The 23870-nt window shown below is 46.0% G+C and overlaps 1 protein-coding gene across 2 annotated transcripts in view; it reads right to left on the reverse strand.

Moving 5' to 3' along the window:
• Window positions 1-18929: 18929 nt before the first annotated feature.
• SLC25A38 (solute carrier family 25 member 38) overlaps window positions 18930-23870 on the reverse strand; it is a 62754-nt gene continuing 57813 nt past the window's right edge. The window contains exon 6 of one of the 2 annotated variants that reach the window (XM_040359690.1): window positions 18930-19068. In XM_040359690.1, the coding sequence (XP_040215624.1) occupies window positions 19036-19068 (33 nt within the window). In that variant the 3' untranslated portion in view covers window positions 18930-19035. Of the gene's footprint in view, window positions 19069-22897; window positions 23584-23870 lie in introns of those variants that run through there. The other variant, XM_040359689.1, reaches the window with a different exon arrangement.

Genomic DNA, 23870 nt, shown 5'->3' on the forward strand with positions numbered 1-23870 from the left:
TTCTCCACTGTTTGAAGCGTTTGTAGATCGCTTCACTTCATAAAAGGAGAAGCAATCTACACTGCTTCATAAACTGGCACTCAGAGGAGATCGATCTTCTCGGTGAATGCCAGGGAATGGAATATTTTTCACTGCTTCATAAAGGGACACCATAATACCATACAATGTTTCACATCGTTCGCTGAAGTTTTCACTCCCATGAAAAAATCATCGCAGGTGGTGTCACAGTGGTACTGATGTGAGCCCACAGGCGAGCAGATGACACGGGATCCCCCAAGGCATGGAATCTAAGGGCCAGCCAGTATTCGTCCAGGGACCCCCTCACAAGGGTTTGGGCTTAGCTGCGTGCTGACCCCAGGTCACGACCCCCGGGTTCACCCTGCTCGCGGGGAGAGTACCAGAAGACACAGTGAGACACGGATGGATGATTGAAGCAAAAGGAGAGCCGGATAGCGAGCCAAGGTCAGGGCAGGCAGCAGACAACGTAATCAAGAGAACTAGCCGAGTCCACACACAAGAGATCAGTTCACGAGTAGTCAGGTAAGACAGGTAACAGGAAGGGTGCTGAGAAACAAGTGTTGCTCAAGCAACCAGAAACTGCCCTGAGTGGAATTTAAATAGCGAGGAACATGGGGGGCTGGACACGAAGTAGCAGGAAAGAAGGATATATTAAGCAACAGGTGAAGCTGGCGACACTCATAGCTGCTGAGTGCAGCCAGAGCTGAACACAAGCTTGTGGAACAACAGGTGCCAGCCGACCTACAGCAGTAAAGGTAAGACACAGATCAGCTGATCTGTGACGGGTGGCTGTTCCACCATGTGTGTGTGCGTGCATGAGCATCCTTTTACCCCACCGTGATAACCATCAGCCATAGGAGGACCAGGTTGGAACACCAAACATTGCTGTAGCTCAGAACTTCAAGACTGATCACTTTTCCCCCTTCCTGCCAATTTTCTGCTGTCACACTTTGAATGAAAATTGTGGGGTCATGCAACACTGTACCCATATGACATTTTTATCATTTTTTCACACAGAGCTTTCTTTTGGTGGTATTTAGTCACCACTGGGATATTTTTTTTCTAAACAAACAAAAAAGGATTAAAATTATTTTTTTCCTAATTTCTGTTATAAAAATTGTCAAATAAGTAATTTTTCTTCTTTACTGATAAGGCTGCACAACCCGAGAATTTGTGGCATCAAGGAGAAGGATAATTTTTGGTTGGCATCCCTCCTTGACCACCATTACAATGGGAAAGTCTTGGAACTCCTAGAAAATCTAGTTTTGAGGCTTCTGATGATCAACAGGGGAGCAGTGGAGAAGGAGCAGTGATGCATTTAAATTTCTTTTTAGTCCTGGGCGCCCAGGGCTGTCAGCTCCAACATCCTATCGGCAACATCTGCACCATATGGTGGAAGATTATCTAGGGGTGAAAACAGACATAAAGAGCTTTCCAGTAGACGATCCACTGGGCTTCTGGGTCATGAGAATAGACCACTAGCCAGAACTTGCCCAGTATGCAATTGAGCTGCTGGGCTGCCCTGCATCTGGTGTGCTTTCCGAACGGGCATTCAGTGCTGCCTGAGGTTTTGTGACAGATAAAGGAGCGTGGCATTTCCACAGACTCAGTTGACCGGCTCACAGTTGTCAAAATGAATCTGACCTGTATTAGTTAATAAATCAGGGATTGGCAATGTGTGTACCAAGCCTGGTACGTCTAATCCAGTGCTTCTCAATTATTTTCTGTCATGCCCCCCCTAGGAAGAAGAAAACATTTCACGCGACTGTAAATAGTATCATTTGTCTATAAAATTGTTATAAGTACACCTCTGCATAACACTGTATCCACATATCCCCCCACACAGTATTGCCCTTCTTCACATATCCCCCCCACACACAGTATTGCCCTTCTTCACATATCCCCCCACACACAGTATTGCCCTTCTTCACATATCCCCCCACACACAGTATTGCCCTTCTTCACATATCCCCCCCACACAGTATTGCCCCATCACATATCCCCCCCACACAGTATTGCCCCATCACATATCCCCCCACACAGTATTGCCCCCTTTACATGACCCCATCACATACCCCCCCCACAAAGTATTGCCCCCTTTACATGACCCCCATCACATATCCTGCACACAGTTTCCCACAGCACAGCCCCCACTCCTCGTCCTTAACATTTCCATATTTTTTTTCCTTCCTTCCTCCCTCTCCACTCCTTCCTGTAACTTTTCAGCGCGGAGAGCAGGAGGGGGGACATTCGTCAAGTGAAGCCGCAGCAGCACTGGGCGGGGCGACTTTTGGGCGAACTGGTGATTGGCTGCTAGGACCGCCTCCTAGCAGCCAATCACCTGCCGTACAACATGACAGGCTGCTACCTCTCTGGTCCCGTCCCCCAGTTCAAAAATGTCCCGCCTCCCGCCGCCGCTCCTCTAACTAGCGGAGGAGGCTGGGGACAGAAGCGGATACTAAATGGCGCGATCGCCGCGGTCCGGAACGAGCCCCCCTTTATGGAGCCTCAGGCCCCCCCTGGGGGGCGCGCCCCACTATTTGAGAAGCACTGGTCTAATCCAATATAGCATACAAAAGAAAACCTAGTGCTCAAGGAACGGTGTAACCCCTCAGGATTTTAGAAGGAGGACCAGGTATTAATGTAAAAAATATATTTCTAGGGGATTAGCAATGACCGAGTGAAGACGTGCACTGGACCCGACTTTAAGCGGCCACCAGACAGACTTTTTTTCATGTGAGCACAGCCTGACCACCCCTACAGGACACAATTGGTGACCAGAGGGACCTGACATCAGACTTCCCAACCCAGTATCCAGCACTACTTCAGGGACTCAGAGGCCCTCTTCGGGAGCCATTGTAGCCACGCCACGTGCGACCTGCATGGAGCCGACCTCTGCTACACCACAAACAAACACGCCAGCACTCTCACCGGAGCCCGAGGGCCTCACAGGGACACCGGCAGCCTTCCAGCCAGATATGACTGAACTCACACAGAGCCAAAGCCGTCTAGACGCCAACCTCCGTATCATGCTTCAGGCCCTACCCACGAGAGCAGACATAGAGGCCCTGATCCTATGCATAGAGGAGGCACACAGCAGGGACATCCAAGCGGTGAAGACGGAGCTGCACACCGTTACAGACCGCGTGGCATCCGGGGAGACTATGGTCGCTCCACTGGAGACCCGGGTGCGGGACCTGGAGCGAGCACGCGATTCTCACGCTACAGAGGCCCAGGAGATGCAGCTACACTTGGAAGAAATGGAGGACCAAAGCCGCCGCAACAACCTGCGGCTTTGGGGACTCCCTGAAGGTTCTTCAGGTGGGTACTATTGGGAGCCTTCCTGCTACCCCAGAATCTCTGCCTGCTATGCATCTTGAAGTTCCTTTGCCCCAGTTTGACATTCCAGTGACTACTGTCCAGTCCGATGCACCTGTTCTTCAGCTTGCTATACCTGATTTCCATTTTGATTTACCTACCTTCCAAGCTGAAGTTTCGGCTCCCGCGTCCCCAACGGAAGTTTCGGCTCCCGTGTCCCCAACGGAAGTTTCGGCTCCCGCGTCCCCAATTGAAGTTCTGCCACCTGACTGTACGTATGCCTCGAATGGCACCATGGTCCATAAACAGGATCTGGTATTGTTTGAAAACGCTTTGCAAGCGGTGAGTGTACCCCCTACCAGAACTTCGAAAGCAATAAAGACCAAAAAGAAAAAGAAAAAAGTTTTCTAATGCTACTGTTGGTACATATGAGGAACTACCTGTTCACGCCTAGAGGGTGTTTCTAAGGGGGGGGGGACTCTCTCGGTTCCTGCTGTGCTGTGCAGGAACGCCCCAGGTGGCTCTGGGTGGTGTTGAACCCGGGACCTCTCTGTTTCGGCTTCGGTTCTTTACTTCTGAACCACTCCCCAGTTTGGTATTCTGCCTGCTTTCCAGCTAAGCCTGGTTCTGAATGTGCTGATCGCCTTTCTCTGGATCTCCTTGCTAGCTGCACCTGTCTCTCCTGGTTCAGCTGAGGCAGGTTACCTAATTAACTAGGGTATAAAACACTGCCTCACTCTGGGGGATTTGTCAGTTCATTATTCTGTCTTCCTGTGTTATAGTTACAGCTACAAGACTGACTTCGGGTTCTGACCCTGGCTATGTTGATCGTTTATTCTGAATTCTGGAATCCCTGACTACGGCTTTACTTCGACTATCCTTTGGCAAATTCCTGTCAAGCTCCCGTGCACAGACTCAGAGCCCAGGTATCTTCTTACCTTGTTACCGTGGGCTGTGTGTATTTGGAAGGGTGAGCATACATATCTGCATTATGGACTCCAACCAAGGTAAGCCCTTACACCGGGGTTTCTTAAGTGGGAACTTAAACTAAATTGTCACTTCAATAAGACCAAATGACAGCGCATTCTCAGATTTACACATAAATCCTCCATTTGTGCCAAAACTCAGGAGACCAATTACAAACTTCTGTCGAGATGGTACAGGACCCCAGCGTTGCTTCATAAATTCTTCCTGTCGGCGTCTGACCCCTGTTAGCGCTGCAGGACAGACAAGGGAGCACAAGTACATATTTTCTGGTCCTGCCCCAGCCTAACCCACTTCTGGCGAGTGGTACGAGACGTCGTACAGAAATTTACAGAAAGCACTATACCTGACGACCCCGCATTCTTCCTCCTGCGTGCATCCAACATTCATGAAAAAGTGTACAGAAAGTCAGTTATTAGACACCTGCTTGATTCTGCCAAGGCCTGCATTCCACTTCAATGGAGGCCACTCAGTCCCTGAGAAAGCCATACAGTGAAACATGTGGGATTAAGATGTGGGAACAACTATAGGAGCTACAATAACACATCTTGAATGACCATAAAGCTGTTCATGTATTGTATAATATTGTTTTTATGTACCCTTGTAATTAATAAATTGCGATTTTATTAAATTTGGTATGTCCCATTCCCCCTACTTTGTATTTTCTATTTTGGAACGCAGGGCAATCTGCAAGAAAAAGCATGCATTGTCTCTGTAATAGTGATACATTTACAGTACATGATAGATTTGCTTCTTTGATCTGTCTAGTGATGATGATTTGCCAGGGGTCACCAAATCTTGGGCTGTTCCTGAATCCCGCACTGCTCTCCCAGGCCAGCAGGGTTTTCCCTGGAGCCTGTGGTCACCCACTCAGCCTCTTCACAGCTGCCCATTCGGTTCACAGCATGGGTGGGGGGCAGAGATTAGAGGTCAGCTGACTGGTGAGGAATGTGAAGTGGGAGGGGCTGGAGAGACCGTATCTCCTGATTTTGGCATAGGTGTCACTGCTACGAGACACAGAGAGTAACACTACCTGTGATTGGAGTTGCCATTAAAAGTATCCACTACAGTTCTCAGATCAGCAGATGACCTTGATCAAGAGCACCCAAGTTGGCTGATCAGAACTCCCCCCAGCACTGCCACTGATCCCAACTCCCCCCACCAAGGAGTAAGAGAAGGAATAAAAATAGAGAATTTATGGAAGGGAGAGGAAAAGAGGGAGAGGAACAAAGAAAAAAGGGAGAGAAAGAATAAGCGAAAGAACAAGAAAGAGAGGGATGGGGGGGAAAGAGGAAATTAGGATAGAGAGATAAAAGGGAAAGAAAGGAGAACAAATAGAAAGAGTGGTAGATCCTAAAATGATGTACTATAAGGGGTTTTAATACTGTACAAGTGGAAGGGACTGTAGGCGGTCCCTGGAGACACCTTTGATTCGCCAGCAAAAACTGCTAGGGGAAGAAATACACTTTTGCCAGTGGTCCCTTCTACAGCACTATTATCAGTTATGTTCAGACAGGTCAGAAGTCCAGTCCATTGACCACATGGTACTTTCAGGTTTCATAGGCATTTTCCTCCCTGCTGCAATTCCTGAAACGGTGGAACGTCTATTCCCTAGATTACACAGTAATGGGGCACAGCCACTTTATTGCAGACCATTTTGCAGCTGGTTGCAATAGTTACTGGTTATGTAGGGTATTTTCTACAGTCACAGTGTACATACTAGCCCCTTAAGCCCCGGAACCATTTCACTGGCCAAAGACCAGGCCACTTTTTGCAATTCAACGCTGTCGCTTTAACTGACAATTGCGCGGTCGTGCGACATGGCTCCCAAACAAAATTGACGTCCTTTTCCCCCCCACAAATAGAGTTTTTTTTCGTGGTATTTGATCGCCTCTGCGGTTTTTATTTTTTTGCGCTATAAACAAAAATAGAGCGACAATTTTGAAAAAATATATATTTTTTACTTTTTGCTATAATAAATATCCCCATAAAAAATCTTTTTTTTTCCCAAGGCGTCTTTCAGGACAGCACCTTGAGAGATAGTGACCCCACCCACAACCATAGGAAACACCTTCTTCCTCCAGATTTTTAATGGGAGGCACCTCCCTAGCATACCTCAGTTTTTGTGTTTCCTATCTTCCAAAGAGGTTTTTGATAACAAATACCCTAAGAGACCCATAAAAATCCCTGGCCATGAAGTCCTCATTGAGAGAGCTGATTCAACAGGGTGCGGTAGTACAAGTACCTCCAGAAGAACAGCAACTGAGGTTCTATTCACACATCTTCCTGATAAAGAAACCAACAGGAAAAATCAGAATGATCCTAAACTTGAAGCCTCTGAATAAATCTGTCAAATACAGAAAATTCAAGATGGATTCAATATTTTCGGTCAAAAATCTATTGACGCCAGAGTGTTATATGGCGTCAATAGACTTGAGGGACGCATATCTGCACATCCCAATCTCCCCTCAGTCACAGAGGTTGGCATTGGAGGGTAAGGATGGAGGGAGTAGTACATCATCTACAATTCAGGGCCCTTCCATTCAGGCTGTCATCCTCGCCTCGAATTTTCACCAAAGTGATGGCAGAAGCCCTAGCCCCGCTTCGTCTACAGGGGGTTGCAGTTATACCCTACCTAGGCGACCTGTTATTCCTCGCCCCATCATAAGAAGGGTTACTAGACAACCTATCCAAGGCGCGAAGACACCTGGAATCCCTGGGTTGGATTTTGAACTTACAAAAGTCATCCCTGGTTCCATCTCAGGAGATCCGTTTCTTGGGGTACCAAGTCGATTCGGTGAACCAAAAAATGTTTCTTCCACAGTAGAAAAGGGTCAGAGTACAGGACGCCGTGTTGCGGCTACAGTCCAACCAGCCTATAACAATAAGGCAGGTAATGTCGGCATTGGGAGTTCTGACTTCAACGATGCCGTCCATTCAATGGGCAAGATTACATTTCAGATGCCTACAAGCCTTTCTCCCGAGGTCATGGGATCACAGTCTCAGATCCCTGGACACTCAGATAAAAATTCCATCTCGAGTGAAGAGGTCACTTTATTGGTGGAAAGATCAGGAGGTCCTTTCAAGAGGTCTGGAGTGGTCCTTTCCAGTGGAAAAGAGACTGACTACAGACGCCAATGCGTGGGGATGGGGAGCCCACTTAGGAAAAAATTTCATCCAGGGGTCTTGAATAAAAGATCCTCAAACTGGAGAGAGCTAAAAGCGATCGCATTAGCTCTAATAAAGTTTACTCCGGACCTCCAGAATCACCATGTTCAGGTGTTAATAGACAACGCCACGGCAGTGGCATACCTAAACAGGCAAGGGGGCACAAGATCTCTGCAAATTCTTGCTGCAAAAATTCTTCTGTGGGCAGAAAAGAGCTTGCGGTCCCTTTCAGCTATCCATTCAAAGGGGTCCCTGAACAGGGTGGCGGATTACCTGAGCAGACATCAAGTATGGGAGTCAGAGTGGTCTCTGAACCCGGAGGTCTTTGTGGAAATTTCCAACAAGTGGGGTCAACCAGATGTGGACCTGTTTGCTTCAAGGGAAAATTCTCAAGTACCTCAATTATTTTCCCTAAACAGACTGGATGGGTCTCTAGGAATAGACGCTCTGGCGCATCCTTGGATGTTTTGCCTGTGCTTCGCATTCCCCCCGTTCCAGTTAATCCCTTTAGTGCTAAGAAAAATTCAGAGGGAAAAGAGTCATTTTGATCACCCCGTTCTGGCCCAAGAGAGCTTGGTTCTAGGAATGGCGACCAAGCCATGTTGGCATCTGCCTCTCAGGCAAGATCTGTTAATACAGGGTCCTGAAAATCACCCAGATGTGTCCACTCTCTCCCTTGCAGCCTGGTATCTGAAAGGCAACCCTTAAAGAAAAAAGTTTTTTCAGACCGTTTAGTTTCAACACTGCTAAAAAGAAGGAAGAAAGTGACGAGGGCCATATACACCAAGGTGTGGAAAGTATATACCTCCTGGTGTAACTTATCTGGTCAAGACCCGAACGATCTTAGGTCCATTTTGGAGTTTTTGCAAGAGGGAGTAGATAAGGGTCTGGCAATCAGCACTTTAAGAGCCCTTTCACACTGGAAACGCCTATAGCGGAGCGTTAAAATAGCGGTAAAACACTGTTGTTTTACCGCGTTTTCAATTGAGAGGGGCGTTTTTTTTCAGCGCTCAAAAGCTGCTGCTTGCAGGACTTTTCTCAACGCTCCTCCAGCGCAACCCCTCAGTGTGAAAGGGTCCATGGAGATGCATGGGGAGCGTTTTAATAGTGCTATTTTTACAGCAAAAACGCACCAGTGTGAAAGGGCTCTAAAAGGTACAAATATCGGTTCTAACAGTATTTCTGGAAAGATCCGTGGCCTCAGAAACACTAGTAGTTAGGTTCTTCAAAGCCCTTACAAGGTCTAGACTGGCTCAGATCAAAGGTTTCCCAAAATGGAATCTCTCGGTAGTTCTGCAATCCCTGGCAGGAAAGCCATTTAAACCTTTAGAAGACGCATCTCTCAGAGATCTTACCTTAAAAACTCTGTTCCTGGTCGCAATCACTTCAGTGCGCAGGATCAGTGAATTGTGTGTAAACACAGCATCCCCGTTCTTCACTGTGGCGGCGTCATCAATCGTGTGATCCCTTTTATAGAGATACACAATCGATGATGTCACACCTACAGCCACACACCCCTACAGTTGTAAACACACATGAGGTCACACATAACCACTAGGGGGTGCTGATGGGGTTAACTCCCAAACTGCAATTGTCATTTTCACAGTAAACAATGCATTTTTTGCTGTGAAAATGACAATGGTAGCAAAAATGTGTCAAAATTGTCCAAAGTGTCCGCCATAATGTCGCAGTCACGAAAAAAAAATCGCTGATCGCCGCCATTAGTCTCCAAAGACATGCTGGTAGGTAAATTGGATCTCGTCCAAATTGGCCCAGTATATATGTATATATGTGTGTATGACTGTGTGTTCCTAGCGTGTCATGATCCTACGGGGTAAAAATGACCGCACCAGCCAAGTAGATACTGGCTGGAAAAAGCGCCCAGAGGCGATTCAGTTCGCATGCGTTGCGCTATACAAGTCATTCATTCATTCATTCATTCGTAGTAAAAAAAAAAAAGGATTTTTGTACTCACCGTAAAATCCATTTCTCTGAGTTCATAGACGGACACAGCATCCTTTGACCTTAGGGTTATGCTTCTTCCTACCAGGAGATTTAGGCAGAATTCTACAGCACTTAAGGTGTTAAAAACTTTCCTTCATGCCGCTCCTCCCAGGGGGCGTGGCTCCCCCAGGCATAACCCCCACTCTGCTTTAGCAGCCTCAGTTCGCAACAAGCAGTACAAACAAAGGAGGGGTGGGTGCTGTGTCCGTCTATGAACTCAGAGAAATGGATTTTACGGTGAGTACAAAAATCCTTTTTTCTCTTTCGTTCATAGACGGACACAGCATCCTTTGACCTTAGGGACGTCCCCAAGCAGTGTCAAAAAAATTCGAGGGGTGGGAAAATAACACAGCAAAAACAGGTTACACCCCAAACAAAACCGGAGTTACTCAACGGAGGAACTCCAACCTTAAACCGCCGCCTGTAACACCCTGCGGCCGAAGGAGGCATCAGAAGATGCACTCACATCCACCTTATAAAACTTTGAAAAAGTGTGGAACGACGACCAGGTCGCTGCCTTACACACCTGTAACACAGAGGCTTGGTGTCGGAAGCCCAGGAGGCCCCGATCGCCCTGGTCGAATGCGCCATGACCCGAAAGGGAGGCGCCCGCCCCTTCAGGGCGTAGGCCTGAAGCACAACCTGTCGGATCCACCTGGAAATGGTGGCCGACGAGACTGCCAGGCCCTTACTGGGACCGGACACAGACACGAACAGCGAGTCCGACTTCCGGAACGGAGCTGTCGCCGACAAGTAAACTCGAAGGGCCCGAACCACATCCAGAGAATGTAAAGAGGCCTCCTTCGGGTTCTTCGGCTGAGGACATAATGATGGAACAACAATGTCCTCGTTAATGTGAAAGGCCGAAACGACCTTCGGAAGAAAAGAGGGCTGCGGGCGCAGCACCGCCTTATCCTGATGGATGACCAAGTAGGGGGCCTTGCAATACAAGGCCGCCAGTTCAGACACTCGTCTGATAGAGGTAATAGCTACCAGAAAGACCACCTTCGGCGACAAGGTCAGCAAGGGGATCTCCCGAATGTCCTCAAAGGGGGCACGCTGAAGCGCCGAGAGGACCAAGTTCAAGTCCCAAGAAGGTAGCGGAGGGCGCACCGGGGGGGCCACATGCCGGACCCCCTGCACAAACGTGCGAACCAAAGAATTCGCTGCCAAGGGACGCTGAAAATAAACAGCCTGAGCAGAAATCTGACTCTTGATCGTGCTCAAGGCAAGAGCCTGGTCCACTCCCCGCTGTAGGAACAGCAGGATCCGGGACACCACGTAAGTACGGGGGTGCCACTTCATCTCCTCACACATAGAGATGTATGCTTTCCATGTACGATGGTAAATTTTTCGAGAAGTGGACTTCCGTGCACGCAGCATGGTAGAGATTACCGGGCCCGACAGGCCCCGGTCCTTCAGTACCTGGTTTTCAACAGCCACGCCGTTAAAGCCAGTGACCGTAAAGCAGGATGGAAGATCGGGCCCTGAGACAGGAGATCTTCCCTCAGAGGCAGACGCCAGGGGGCGTCTGTCACCAGACGTACCAGGTCCGCGTACCAAGAGCGACGCGGCCAATCCGGGGCGATCAGGATCGTTGGAATACCATCGGCTTCCACCCTGCGCAGCAGGCGGGGTAGGAGCCTTAGAGGAGGGAAGGCGTAAATCAGGTGATATTGACCCAGGGAGCCACTAACGCGTCTGACGCGTCTGCCCACGGGTCCCTTGACCTAGCCACAAACCGTGGTACCTTCCGATTGAGACGGGACGCCAGAAGGTCCACGTCTGGAGTGCCCCATTTTTGGCACAGGATCTGAAACACCTCCGGGTGGAGAGACCACTCCCCTTGATCCAGAGTCATGCGACTTAGGAAGTCGGCTTGCCAATTCAGAACTCCCGGAATGTATACCGCCGACAGGGCCGGAACGGACCTTTCGGCCCACCGAAGTATGTGAGCGACCTCCGTCGCCGCGGCCGAGCTCCTTGTGCCGCCCTGATGATTGATGTACGCCACGGCCGTGGCGTTGTCGGACTGGATCCTGACAGGACGGCCCTGTAGCTCCAGCGACCACCTGACAAGGCACAGCTTGATTGCTCGGAGCTCCAGGATATTGATCGGCAGGCGGGACTCCTCCCGAGTCCAGACGCCCCCCCAGCCGAAGAGACTGGCATCCGTCGTGACCACTGTCCAGCGGCACGGAAGAAAAGACTTCCCGGACCGAAGCACCGGAGACGTCAGCCACCATGCCAGGGAAGACTTGGCCAGATGGCTCAACCGAATCTGGTGATCCGGAGAAGATGGGACCCTGTCCCATCGTGACAGAATCTCCTTCTGTAGTACCCTGGTGTGGATTGGGCATACAGAACCACCTCGAAGGAGGCCACCATCAGACCCAGAACCCGCATGCAGAAGCGAAGAGATGACCACTTCTGGGTCAACAACTGTCTCACTGCAGATTGCAGGGTCAGCAGGTTTTGCGATGGGAGGAACACTTTTGTCTCCCCCGAATCCAAAACCAGCCCCAGGGGTTCCAGCCTCTGGGACGGAACCAACACTGATTTTCTGAGATTCAGAAACCAGCCGAACTCCTGCAGAGTCCGACACATGATGGACACGTCCTCCTCTAACTCTGAGCCTGAAGAAGCTCTCAGGAGAAGGTCGTCCAGGTATCCCACGATAGCGATCCCTCGCTGCCGTAGCAAGGCCAGGATCGGGGCGAGCACCTTGGTGAACACCCGTGGTGCCGACGCCAGCCCGAACGGGAGGGCCACGAATTGATAGTGGTCCTCCCCGATCGCAAAGCGCAGATACCTTTGGTGGCTTGTGCAAACGGGAACATGCAGGTATGCGTCCATGATGTCTAAGGACGCCATGAAGTCCCCCTGGTGGAGGGACGCCATGATAGAACGGACCGACTCCATCCTGAATCGCTGCACCTTGACAAAGGAGTTGAGGGCCTTTAGGTCCAGGATAGGGCGAACCCCTCCCTTCTTGGGGACCACGAACAGATTGGAGTAGAACCCCCGAAACCGTTCCAGCGAGGGGACCGGCACAACCACCCCCCTGTCCAGAAGATCCTGGACAGCCCCGGACAGGGCTAGCCGACGATCCGGAGGAAGCTGGAGGTTGGATGGAAAAAAATCTGTTTGGGGGACAAGAAAGGAACTCTATCTTGTACCCCGAGGCGACCACCTCGCAAACCCAACGGTCGGATAGAAGAGAATTCCACCGATCCACGAAGTCGTGAAGCCGTCCCCCCACCCGAGACCCGGGCGGGGGCAGACCTTCATGCGGAAGCAGGCTTGTCCGCAGGCTTGTTCGGTTTTTTGAACCAGGGGCGCTTACGCCCGGCAGCAAGGGCTTTTGCACCTTGCGGACCTTTTCCAGCCGCGCTGGCGCACGAAAAAAAAAACCGTTTAGGGGGTAGTAAAAGTAGGACCTTGCTTGCGGCGAGGTTCCCTACCCTTCCCCGACTGAGGGAGCAAGGTGCTCTTACCTCCAGTGGCATCCTTAATGATGTCATCCAGGGATGCCCCCAAAAGCCGTCCGCCCTTAAAGGGCAAATCTACCAAGGCCTTTTTTGAGTACTGGTCAGCCGACCAGCACTTCAGCCATATAAGGCGGCGCAGAACCACTGCGTAGACAGAAGCCCTGGAAAGCAAAGGAATCTAATCCATATCCGCCTCGCAGAGAAACTTCTGACCCTGAATCAACTGTTCAGCCAGGTCCCTAGAGGACTCGGAAGCCCCCTGGACCTCCAGGTCCTGCAGCAGGAGCTTCGCCCTTTCAGTCAGCGTCTGAGCTACCAGGGCTCCGGCCAGAGTCGGCCTTACCACCGAACCCACCACCGAGAACAGGGAGCGGGCCACGGCCTCCACTCTCCTATTAGCGGGGTCCTTGAAAGCAGGAGCCCCCTCCACAGGCAACGTAGTAGCCTTACTCAGTCTGGACACAGGAGGGTCCACCGACGGAGGAGTGACCCACTTTTTTAAAAAAGTCCTCCTCCAGGGGGTAACGGTAGCAAAGCTTTCAGGAACCGTAAAAGCCTTTTGCGGTGTATCCCATTCCTTATACAACATATTGTCTAAATAAGGAACACAGGGGAATACCTTAGCGGTACGCGGTGGTTTGCGGAATCCAAAAGGACTGACACCGCTGGTGTCTCCGCCAAATCCTCTAAATGAAGAGCCTCACGCACCGCAGTAATAAGAGCTCCAACAAATTCCTTATCAGCAGACTCCGCAGCAGAGTCATCCTCGCTGTCCATGTGGGTTAAGCCCGCATCCTCTGACATGACAGAACCAGAAGCATCAGATTCTGCGTCAGAGATATCCCCAGAAACAGCCTCCGGGGGGGGGCGCTTTTTTACCCCCCAACCGAGCACTGGCTGCTTCAAACCTGGTGAGAAAAAGACTCCAGGACAGCCGACACCGACTCAACAGATGTGGCAGGGGGAGGGGCGCTTAAGGGTTAATTCCGGCATTGTAAGAAATGAGGGGCCTGATTCAGGCTCCATATTGCCGTTGCCATTTCACCCCTACTGCCAAGGGCAGGAAAAAAGTCCCCCACAGGTCACCTCCCGGCCGCTAGAGCACAGTATGGGGCCCCCTGAGACTCACCACCCCCTGGTACAGCGCGGTCTGTGAAGGCAAGTGTGTGCTGAGGAGAAGCTGCAGCGCTGCGTCTGTCCCCTCAGATGATTCGCGGTCTTTTTTCCCCGCCGAAACGGCCACTAGAGGCCGAACTAGTGCTGAAAATGGCGCCGGCCACAAGAAAATGGCCGCCGAATAATACAAGCGCGGCTCCGGCAAAATGGCCGCCGTTGCGCAGTTTTAAAAAGACAGTGTACCCAAAAATGACAGTACACCAAAACAGCACACAGCACACACAAAAAAAGCCCAGAATGTCCACCACAGTCCCCTGCAGTGACACAGAACAGCCCCAGCCATACCACGAGTGAAAAAATGAGCCCCAGAGAAAAAAAACCCCTGCACAGCCGTCACCCAAAGGGGAAAGGAGGGAGAGGAATAAGGGAGAGAGGAAAGCAGGGGAAAACCCTCAGTCGACCTCCCAAGGGAAAACATTCCAGCCAGACCACTTACCTGAGTAAGGGGCCACTACTTACCTGTCCTGCGACTACCTGGCTGGAGGTATCCCAGACAGAACCAACGACCGCGAACGGCATGGCTGTCGGCCAGACACACTGTGACAAGGCCATAGAGACCGGTCATATGTGTGCCCTAGAACCGAAGTTCCCCGGCCGCCCCTGGAGCAATGGGGCCTGTCGTGGACGTCCCAAAGCGGAGCTGAGGGCCGGCACACGCTCGAAGGCCGAACCTGGGGGGACTACAAGGGTCGAGGACCCAGCCTGTCACCCAGTCGGCTGTTGATAGAAGAATCGCAGGATTCAAAAATAAAAATAAAATAAAAAAGCGAGGAAAAAACTCGCAAAATGCAAAAAAATTTGCAAGAAAAAACTCCAGAGTCCAGGACTCCAGAGAGAGCCTGACTCTCCTGACGGTTAGGCAGAAACAAACTGAGGCTGCTAAAGCAGAGTGGGGGTTATGCCTGGGGGAGCCACGCCCCCTGGGAGGAGCGGCATGAAGGAAAGTTTTTAACACCTTAAGTGCTGTAGAATTCTGCCTAAATCTCCTGGTAGGAAGAAGCATAACCCTAAGGTCAAAGGATGCTGTGTCCGTCTATGAACGAAAGAGAAATAATAATTAATAAAAAATGCAATAAAACTATCCCCTATTTTGTAAACGCTATAAATTTTGCGCAAAGCAACCGATAAACGCTTATTGCGATTTTTTTTACCAAAAATAGGCAGAAGAATACGTATTGGCCTAAACTGAGGAAAAAAAGTTTTTTTATATATTTTTGGGGGATATTTATTATAGCAAAAAGTAAAAAATATTGAATTTTTTTCAAAATTGTCGCTCTATTTTTGTTTTATAGCGCAAAAAATAAAAACCGCAGAGGTGATCAAATACCACCAAAAGAAAGCTCTATCTGTGGGGAAAAAAGACGCCAATTTTGTTTGGGAGCCACGTCGCACAACCGCGCAATTGTTTGTTAAAGCGACGCAGTGCCGAATCACAAAACCTGGCCGGGTCCTTTAGCTGCCTAAAGGTCCGGGTCTTAAGTGGTTAACATATTAATAAAGCACGATCGGTACATAAACATGCAAAAACTTACCTGATATCATCTCGGGGATCTTGTGGCCGTTTCCATCATAGCTGTGGTCATTATGAAGCCCAGTTCATGTTTCTTCCTGGATTTTCCGAGAGCGGTGCATGCTGGGATTTTTAGGCACAGTAATGCCCAGAGACTCCTGGGAAATGAGTGTCATCATTTCCCAGGAGGCAATGGGGTCTCAGGACAGGAAGTTTTACCACCGCGGACTAGGAACTAGGCAGATTATGAAATCTGCCTAGTCACAGACATATACAAGTGACTAAAACATTTTTTTTTTACATTAAAGGCAAGCTGTTAATAAAAAAAGTTCATTTTTAGGGTGGAACTCCGCTTTAAGTGTGCGGTCACACTGTTGGAGGTGAGTGCATTTACACAGGGGGGGGGGTCTTACCTGTATGTAAAGTCGCGCTCTTCTGATCAGGATTATTATAACTAGTCACTTTTTGGACAGTAATACCCCAATTTGCACTTTTGGCTCTGTGGATTGATGAAAATTGGGAGAAAAAAAAACTTTTTTTGGACACTTATTAAAAGTAGTTGTAAAGGATTTTTTATTTCTCCCTAAATAGCTTCCTTTACCTCAGTGCAGTCTTCCTTCACTTACCTCATCCTTCGATTTTGCTTTTAAATGTCCTTATTTCTTCTGAGAAATGCTCACTTCCTGTTCTTCTGTCTGAAACTACACACCGTAATACGAGGCTTTCTCCCTGGTGTGGAGAGACTCTTGAGGGGGGAGGTGGCGAGCAGGCAAGTCAGGACACTCTCTACTTTGCAGATAGAGAAAGGAGCTGTGTGTTAGTGGGCATCCTGACACTCCTGCTCGCCCCCTCCCCCCTCAAGAGGATTTCTTCACACCAGGAAGAAAGCCTTGCATAACGGTGTGTAACTACAGACAGAAGAACAGGAAGGGAGAATTTCTCAGAACAAATAAGGACATTTAAAAGCAAAATCGAAGGATGAGGTAAGTGAAGGAGGACTGCACTAAAGGTAAAAGTAAGCTATTTAGGGAAAACATTTTTTTTCCTTTACAACCCCTTTAAGAAATAATACTAAATTCATTTCACCGAGCTTGTTTGTTACATATTTTTTTTAATATTTTTTAGCAATATTGATTTTCATTGTTTATGGCACTATCTCTGCATTTGTATGGTCCAGTAACCACACAGCGCTGCGTTTTTTTGTATATATGTTTTCACATATTATGGGATTGTGATCAATGTTTAGCAGCTGTGAATTTGCACTTTGTTTTACAGGAATTGTTATACCACACCTGACGCTAGGTTGTAATCTTAGGTTATGGCACGTACACACGATCCCAATATCGTACAACTTTTTGCGCTTAATAGACACAAGTAGAAATTGACTAGGGTATGAAAGTCACAAATTCTCGAACAGAAGAAAAAATAAACGGAAGTGATGTCATGTGTTGTAATGTATTTGTATTGTATTTTTGGATGACAACTATACTGACTAAATGAAAATCGTACGATCTGGTATCGTACAAGAAATTTTTTTGTCGTAAATCGGCTCTTGAAAGTAGTGTACACACGATCCGAAAACCGTACAATTCTTCCTCAGAGGACCGTTTTTGTTCGATATTCGGATTGTGCCTACGGGCCATTACTTTATACCTGACGCTGATTGCCGTTTCAGGTTGCTCTAGAGTAGCTTGCAAGATATATTTTATATTTATATTATGTGTTCATTAGTGACCATTGCGTCAAAAACAAAAAAGCATACAAAAAGGTGGTTGGGTCAGCACAGTTCAGTAGAAAAACAATTAATCAGCCTGCATGTTTTTCTAAATTTGGTCGAATTTCAATCCAAGTATGGGCATGCTGCTTGTACTGAAGTCGATTTGATCAACTTCAGTTTAACCACTTGCCTATTGGGCACTTTTACCCCCTTCCTGTCCGGGCCAATTTTCAGCTCCATCACACTTTGAATGACAATTTCACTGTACCCAAATACATTTTTTATCATTTTTCTCCACACACAAATAGAACTTTCTTTTGGTGGTATTTGATCACCACTGTTTTTTTTTCTATTTTACTAAATAAACAAAGAGCAAAAATTTAGAAAAAATCAAAATGGTTTGTTATAAAATTTTGCAAACAGGGAATTGTTCTCCTTCACTGATGTGTGTGCGCTGATCAAGCTGCACTGATAGGCCGCACTGGTGGACACGGTTGGGACTGCACTGATAAATAGATCATGTCAGCATGAAAAAAATAGTGCGATAACTGCCATCTGTGATTAGCTGTGATTGGACACAGTTGATCACTTGATAAAGAGCCGCTGATTAGCTCTTTACATCAATCTGTGATAACCAGCCTGTTCGTTTTCTTTTTTTCTCGTTTGATCACTGCCACTAGTTATAGCTGTCAGCAGTGATCATTCATTGTATTCTGGCAGCAGGGAAACCTCCTGCAGTCACAATGCAAAAGCTCAGACAGAGGGATTTCACCCATTAAAACTGACTGTGTTGATAGAGATATTTTCTTTACATCAACCCGTGGTTGAAGGAAAGAAAATTGCATAATGTATGGGCTGCTTAACACCACCATCCATCCTAGAAAGGATTTATTACACCCCAGGTGAGAGAGAGCGTGGCCAGTACCTAACCCCCAATATACTGCTACACAGCCCCACATCAACCTAGCTCACAAGACTTCCCTGGACCTAGCAGATTTAAATACAGTAACAAATATAAAGTATTAGCTGGAGTTAAACTTCAAAGTCAGTCACAGCAAGCAGTTTTTACCTTTAGGGATAAAGGTTTTACATAATTACAGGTACTTATATATCGCCATCAATTTACATAAATAAAAGCTGATCATTGTAAGCACCTCTGCCAGCGTTAAATGGTCTGCCTCAATCCTGTAACTGCAAGAGATATTCTGTTGCAAAGAAGAAAGCAAGCCTAAAAAAGGGAAACTATTAAAGCCATCACATCTTAGAATTGGTGAGCTGCAATATAATAAAATGTTGCTTTAAGATTTCAGCCGGAAGTTGCTAGATTACCATAAATGGATTGCTGGCAGATGAACTTTTTTTGTACTTACAAAAAAAAGATATACCAGTAGGACTTTGAAATATATCAAAAGGGAACAAATAATAGGAATTAATTGTTGAGATTTATCTACACTGTAAAATGCAGTTTTACAAATATATTTTATATCGTAATAAATGTGATGAGCCGCTGGCCAAGACTAAAACAGGGGATTTTAAGCTCAAATCTGAGATAAAAACATTTGGTAGTTTATAAAAAATATATATTTCACATTACATGGGAAACCAAAAATCTTCACAATTTGTTCTTTTACAATATTGGAAAATAGTGTTTACAGTCCATTTTCTGAAATATTTATATTCACCTGCAATGCAAAAAGCTAAAATAAAAATTATAGTCATGTGTATGCATTCAACGTTAAGGTTTGCAATTCTTCACCATCACATTTACACAGTGTATTTCAATAACTTTATTTACATTAAATAAGTTAACATTTTTATTTTATAATACATACAGCATTTCAATAAGAAGAATAAAACATTATGGCCTAAAACTTACAACCTCAATTCCACAAAAGATGGGATGCTCTACATCTACATAAAAAAACAGAATGCAATGATTTTCAAATCTCATAAACCTTAATGTTATTCACAACAGAAAATAGTAAACATATCAAAATGTTTAAACTGAGAAAATGTAAAATTTTAGGAAAAAAATAGTTATTATTAAATGCATTTAGCAATTGAAATACCTCTAAACTCAGCTTCTGAACCCATTTTTTTGCCTTCCAAAAAAAGCCTCTATACCAGGGGTGCCCAACCAGTGGCCCGCGGAGCCCTCTGATGTGGCCCGTGACCTCCTGCTCTGGTATGGCTGGTTGAGCCATAGACCTCTGTTATTACCTACGGTTTGGTGCGCTTTTAGAAAGTGCACCACTCCTGCAGGATATAATACAAGTCTATGGCAAAGTGCAGCTAACCCGCAGGAAAGCCACAGGTGCACTGCTCTGCACCCACGATGTCGGTAAACCACAGCACATCAGTGTGAAAGCAGCCTGAGGCCCCTTTCACATGATTGGTCCGACCCAATCAGACCCTCCATTCACCTCTATGGAGCTGCAAATGTAAACAGACTTGTGTCCGTTTACACCCCCCTACCTTTAATCCGATCCACAAAAAAAAAAAAAAAAAAACACAGAAGGGGCGGATCGGAGGGCCCATAGAGTTGAATGGGCTGTGTCCATTCTGCATATGGAGTGTAGCCCACAAATGGTTACCCGTGACCGGTTACCAAGCCGCTTAAGTGGCCCTTGCTCTTCAAAAGGTTGGGCACCCCTGCTCTAAACTCGACTGCCTAGAAATGACTGTAAAAGACCCTGTGTACATGTACTGATAAAATAACAGAGGAGAGTTCAGGAGCAGTTGAAAAAAATGCCCAACTGCTCTTAAACGTCCATTTACCAGCAGCAGTGTACATAAGACATGAACGTCTGGGAACAGAGACCAGTTGCTAGAGTTTTGAGAAAGGAATGTTGTACCAATCGTGCCCGATATGGTATTCTTACTGCTCAACAGTCCTGGGTCTTCTTTGTCATATTTTTAGTTCCAACATGCTCCAAATATTTTTCGGTTGGTGAAAGGTCTGGACAGCAGGCAGGCCAGTTAAGCACCCAGAATCTGCTACGAAGCCATGCTGTTGTCACAGATGCAGAAGCGGTTTAGCACTGTCCTGCTGAGGTATGTAAACCCATTCAGTGATATCCATCCCAGATTCATGCATGTTTTTAATGCTGTGCCATCTGAGGGTCCAAAAATTAAGGGCAACCAATATTATATTTCGGCCTTGTCCCTTGCTCAGAGATTTCTCCAGATTCTCAAAATCTTTTGATATTACGAACTGTAGATGAGGATATATTTAAAGTCTTTTCAATTTTACATTAAGGAACATTATTTTGAAATAGTTTGACAATTTTTAGACAGTTTCTCACAGATTGGTGAACCTCTGCACATCTGACTCTCAAGGATGCTCTTTTTATATCCAATCATATTACTAACCTGTTGCCAATTAACCTAATTTGGTGGAACATTGTATTCTTTGTTAGTAAACCTTACTTTACCAGCTTTTTCTTGCCCTATCCCAACTTTTTCAAGACGTACTGCTGCCATTAATTTACAAATATATATATAAAATATGGGTTTATGAGATTTGCAAACAATTGCATTCTGTTTTATTACAGCTTCCCAACATTTTTGGAACTGGGCTTGTATATTCTCCCCTACTCAATGTTTGGACTAATCGCAAAACTGTACATATTTTAAAAGGTCAACTTTATCCAAAATTACTATTTCAGCTCTACAAGAATGCTGACAAGTTAACTCATGTGGCAGGCTTCCTAGTACAATGACGGTAAAAGCAATTTCCCCAGTTTTGTCTACCTGCTGTGGCTATTGCCAAGCTACATTTCAGGGCTACCCTCCCTTAATAGGTGCTGCATAAGTATAGCAAAACATGTATTTAACTGCATTGATAACAAAAAGCAAAAGAAAAATAATTCAACTGACAGGCAGCGACTCTCATCCAGACCTTTTAGCAAGGGGACAGTGAAAGGCTACTCTGAAAAAAAAAGAGGTAGATAGATGCACAAATTTAAAGTCTGCAGAGATTTTGCAAGCACAGTGGCTTAGTATTTACTACTTCTGTCTTGCAGCTCTTGGATCATTGGTTCAAATCACAACCACGACACTAAATGCATGGACTTTATGTTCTCCCTGTGCTTGCTCCAGGTAGTTCGGTTTGCTCCCACACTCCAAAGACATGCTGGTAGGTTAATGGGCGCCTATCCAAATTGGCCCCTGCACTTGTGCACTTTTTTTTATTTCTCCAAAAAGCTTCAGGCCAGGTCCTGCCCACAGCCTACCTTTTTGCGTATATATGCTATAGGGCTGGAGTGATCCTACGAACAGTATTTTATAGAGGACATTCACATGCTCCAACATAGGATTGAGAAAGAAGTCTATTCCACCAAAATGCACTGCTATTAGTTACCATCTTCCACTACCCAGAAGTGCTGCTTTATTGCCTGTTGGAGCTTTGAGGAGGAGGTTGCTACCGGTTTCCATTCGGTAGATCTGCTACTCTGCTCTTGGGGGGATCCACTGCAGAGTTTATACTCGATCTTCAGCTGCTGCTGGCCACAGGAAGATTGTCGAACCTTTGGCATTTCTCCTCATGATGATCTCTCCCACACCAGCTGGACTCTCAGGACACAACCAGACAGGGAAACACAGGCTTTTCTCAGCAACAGATAAACATACTTTTATTTAACCCCCTGTAAGTGCATTCTTTAACAGCTTTCTTTTTTTTTTGTATTAAGGGTTCCATTTAACTATTTGGTGTGCCTCCCGTTTCAAGTTCCAATACAAATTATGTTTTCATATAGCGATTACCATTGATGTCAGGGGATTGAAAGTTTGGCATTTTATAAAACAATGATTTTGATTTGATTACAGGTGCCCTAGGGTGGTAATCAAACACCCTTTGAAAAAATAAGTGCCACATCCTATATATACGGGTTTAAGAAAAATTGTATTTGGCACTTTTTCAAAGAAAAGATGGACTTTGTAGACACATTGGAATATAATAAAAAATTATTTTAATAATACATAAATACATTGATGCATCTATAAAACAAAATAACACTATACATAGAAAAAGGACCAAAGTGTCTTCCTAGATATTATACTCAATAGCCTCAGAGCTTGTTTGTGGGGCTGCAATATCAAAACAGATCCCACGCTGGGTGGAGTATTGATTCCTGGACTGAACCAGATGGATCCTTGTAACTTTAAAAAAAAAACTCAACAAGTTTCGCAATTTCAGATATATCGCTTCTTCAGGAGCCTTTAAAGAGAATAGACTTTAATTAGAGTTTTTTTAAAGTTACAAGGATCCATCTGGTTCAGTCCAGGAATCAATACTCCACCCAACGTGGGATCTGTTCTGATATTACAGCCCCACAAACAAGCTCTGAGGCTATTGAGTATAATCTCTGGGGCTATTGAGTATAATCTCTGGAAGACCCTTTGGTCCTTTTTTTATGTATAGTGTTATTTTGTTTTATATATGCATCAATGTATTTATCTATTTATTATTAAAATACATTTTTTATTCTATTCCAATGTGCCTACAAAGTCCATCTTTTCTTTGAAAAAGTGCCAAATACTCTTTTTCTTAAACCCATTTTATATAACAAGATTGGGCTCCAGTGGTCTTTTTCCTTGAAAAGATCTGCTATCAATCACAGATAATCCTGTCTTTCTTTCACCATTTACAATTAACCTAGGTCTGTTTGATGATGATTTCTGATATGAAGTTTTCCCCCCCTCAATGATGCAAGACCAAGTCCATTTTCAGAAATTATGTTAGTGTATATGTTACCTTTATCGAGATCTATTTGCCTGGTGATAATATGCTAGATTTTTGTGCCTCTTGTCTATGTTTTTGTTCAAAGGCTACTATTAAGAAATCTCACTAAAGGGAGTCTGCAAGAGACATGATTCAAACCACTGATGTACACCCAAAATATAAAACTAGTATTTAAAAATTCAAAGCAAATCAAACTGTTATTTTGTAAACAGTGCTCACAACTTGACAGTTTATACTCATCACCTATGCAGAGAGTTTTGTGCTGCAGTGAAGTTCAGAATGCTGCTTGCCGTTTGTCAGTCTAAGGTTCCTAAACTAATAAATATCTTGCTCAAGACTTTAGTCCCATTTTTTCCATCATTTCTTCATATACTGTCCATGCCATTGCTGCCATGAGGGTTCGGCGTAATGCTCGAGGTAGACCCCCATTAAAGAATCCAGTCAAACCATGATTCTAAAATAAACATCAAATAAATAGAAAATTATGCTAAAGAATGGCAGCCAGCTGAATGAAAATCCTTGCTTCAAATGATAGTTTAATCCTGTTTACTAGGGACATCTACACCATTTTTGCATCTGTTTTTATATCATTTAGATTTCAAAATACAACATACTACAGTTTACCAGCTTCTAAAACTGTCCAAACTGCTACTGTGCAAAATCATTTTAGCCAGAACACCATAAAGTGTTGCCTTTGTCTATCCAACTCGAAAGCCTAAATAAACGCAAGTCAGATCAAAT

The sequence above is a fragment of the Rana temporaria genome, chromosome 7 (assembly GCF_905171775.1).
Source record: "Rana temporaria chromosome 7, aRanTem1.1, whole genome shotgun sequence".
Classification (NCBI taxonomy): domain Eukaryota; kingdom Metazoa; phylum Chordata; class Amphibia; order Anura; family Ranidae; genus Rana; species Rana temporaria.